Source organism: Apaloderma vittatum, unplaced genomic scaffold (genome assembly GCF_000703405.1).
Source record: "Apaloderma vittatum isolate BGI_N311 unplaced genomic scaffold, ASM70340v1 scaffold16700, whole genome shotgun sequence".
NCBI classification, from domain to species: Eukaryota; Metazoa; Chordata; class Aves; order Trogoniformes; family Trogonidae; genus Apaloderma; species Apaloderma vittatum.
Window position 1 is genome coordinate 25621 of NW_009696359.1, and position 3001 is coordinate 28621.

A 3001-nucleotide genomic window follows, 5' to 3' on the forward strand; every position below is an offset into this window, starting at 1 on the left:
GCGGGGTGCGGCGGGGGAGCTGTACGAGACCCGCAGGGTCGGCGAGGCTGTTCTCTGGCTCCCGCTGGGGACGCAGCTCTGCTCCCAGGGCAGGGGGAGCCTGAGCAGCTCGGGGGACCCTTGGGCATGGATCAGCACCTGATTTTCTAAAGGAACTCACTTTCCAGACACAGGTTTCTTGATTGCATCAGGCAGAAGCAAAGTTTTATTAGAGAGGTTTTTGCACCAGCAGGGACACTAGTGATCCTGACTAACTCCAGTAACTTCTAGAGATTACAGCATTACAGATCAGAAGAGCAGAACAGAGAGGAAGGTGGCCCCAAGAGGTCCCTCCAGATACATGGCAAAGCATCGCTGAGTTACTTCTACTTTCTCTGCGTAGAGGCGCGCAGTGAACACTGGGTGTTCTTGTTTTGTTTGTGGCTTTCTCTCTATGTCACCTTCTAGTTCGTTCCTCCTTAATCACAAATTCTCCTGCAGGTCACTGGAGAAAAAAAACAGAGCAGCGTTATTTGATTGGGACACAGATAAAGTCCTTCAAATGACCGAAAGCTGCTCTCTGCAGTGCCCTTATTTCCAGAATACCCTCTGTTAAACAAGAGCACTTGGCAGACAACCCAGGAAGCCCCAGAAATCTCCTAAGTCACTGGGTTTAATGGGAGTTTGTACTTGTAATGTTACAGATTTGCTCTTCCTGTCACTCCTTCCAGACTCTTTTTTGGCTGTCTTCTTCACTTCCGCTTCCGGATCTTTCCCTCATGGCCCATTTCCTCGGCTTTCCCCTCTTAGTTCCACTCCTCTCTCTTGTCTCCCTGTTGTCTCTGCTACTCCCTGTTCAGTCAGAGCACTCTTTGAACCTGTTTCTAGTGACACAGCCAGCTCGGCGCTGCGGCTGGAGCCAGCACAGTAACCCTGAGAAGGTGCCACTAACATGTCCTAGGAGAGCGTGTTGTCTCTTGACCTTATTACTGAGCAACAAACTGAAAAAAAATCCGTTTTCCTTTTGGGAAAACGTGGCTCTTACCTTGTATATCTCCAGTCTTGCAGGGCGGGACTTGGGGCTGGCAGTGGGAAGTTGAAGTTGTCGTGTACGTGTGGCTTGTCCTAATGACTCCTCCTCCAGTCCCTACGCCGATTCCTCCTCCGTGACTGGTGGGACAAATTTAGTGAGAGAAATAGGGAATTTTAGAACCTTACGTGACACTGCTGACTGACTGCAGCACACAAAGTCTAAAACTCGGAGTTAGAGTATTTTACACTGCGTTCTTCTGTCAGAGGTGCCGCGCGTTTGTGCTCGCTTTTGGCAGGGAAACACAGTGCAGAACATGACAATTAATTCTTATTTTGACAGTGCCTGCCTGTTTTACTATAGAAGAAAGACCGTTACAAATGCTGATGTAATACTAGTAGTTACAATGTTGTAACTAGCAGTTAAAAATTTGGTTTCTCTGTAATAGAGATCCTTATTATTTATTTTCTAGTGGATATAGAGATCTACATACATAAGGTCCTGCTGTCCTCCTTCCAACAAGCACCGGTAGGTCTGAATCTCCTGCTCCAAACGGCACTTGACGTCCAGTAAGGTCTTGTATTCTTGGTTCTGGCACTCTATTTCCGCTCTTATTTCAGCCAATTGCTGCTCCACGCACGTGATCTGGTTCTGTAGCTCACCGAGGAGGGTGTTGTACTGGCACTCAGTCTCAGCCAGAGAAGATTCTAAATTATTTCTCTGATAAACAAGCCAGATGAAGAAACAACGTTCATTTCAGCATCACCCTGGAGTTTATTATTTCCACTCCAAAAGCGAAAGCGTTATTCACCAGCATCATGCTGTTCACACTGAGCAATCCAGCAGTAACCACGCCCCAGCTGTGAGCGAGCTCACCACCCACCTGGCTGAGCTGAGCCTGGAGATCGATTTCCAGGGCTTGCAGTTGGCGCTTCAGTTCAGTCACCTGGTTGTTGCACGTCTCTACCTCCTGTCCGCTTGTAATAACCTCCCGATTCACCTCCTCAATCTGGAAACCACCAAGCCAGAGTAAAGGTGTTCAGAGAATGTCTCTGTAAATCAGACTTGCTTTGACAGAAGCAGAGCACAGTGAGTGGGGAGCACAAGGAAAAGTGGGCAGGGTGAGTTCTCTGCACCGGGCATTAATCAAAGGCTTCAGCTGCTTGCTCTTTGCACAAATCACATTAACCTCGTGGCTGTTAAGTCTCTTCAATCCAAATGTGGAATGTCTCGGTTCCAGCAACACACCACAAGGCCTTGTGGCAAATGCTGCTGTCCCAGCTGGGGCGTAGCAAACTGGTCGGACAGGCCTGTGTCTTCTGCGGGACACGGGCAATAATGAGCACTGGTCCTGGACTGCTTGTGGTCCCCATGTCTGGTTTGTGAAATACTCCTGTGCCCTAGAATGTGCGCACTAGTTTCTTTTGCAGCAGGTGTGTGTCTCTTACCTTGCACTCGTACCAATCCTCAACTTCCTTGCGGTTGCGCGCTATCAGTGTTTCATACTGGCATCTCAAATCCTCCAAGATTTGCCTGAGATCTGGGCCAGGGCAGGCATTGACCTCCACACTCACATCTCCCGTCGATTGTTTTCTCAGGCAGCTCATCTCCTGAAAACACAACCCAGGTCAGACGCGTACTGACTTTTGAAAGACACCGTGGAGGCGCCAAGCTCGGCGGCTGAGAACAGCCCTCCCGGCCGGGGCTTCCCCCCAGCTATGGCTGTAAAAAGCGCTGGAAGATGGCGCAAGTCTTTTCCCCAGGAAATCTGTTGGGTAATTTCTTTTCTCATCCACTGAAGTCAGCAGCGTCTTCCCCCCCTCCCCAGCACTCCCAGTGCCAGCGCAGCCCCGCGAGCAGCAGCCGCCTGTGAGCAGAGCGTCCTGAACCCCAGAAATGCTGGAGAGGAAAGCTGCCGTGGAAAGGGCAGACCTTTCCTTTCGGATTAAGAGCACGTTCATGCAAGCCAAGTTTTATGTCAGGGCCGTGGTG

General features: G+C 50.0%; 1 protein-coding gene across 1 annotated transcript; it reads right to left on the minus strand.

The window, feature by feature from the left end:
- Positions 1 to 183: 183 nt before the first annotated feature.
- Positions 184 to 2619, minus strand: LOC104277847 (keratin, type I cytoskeletal 13-like; the record flags this gene model as incomplete). The annotated part of the gene is made up of 5 exons (XM_009874625.1): positions 184 to 484; positions 1025 to 1149; positions 1503 to 1729; positions 1893 to 2018; positions 2458 to 2619. Coding segments are annotated over 5 exons (666 nt in total), but the record flags the coding sequence as incomplete, so codon positions are not given.
- Between the last annotated feature and the right edge of the window lie 382 nt (positions 2620 to 3001).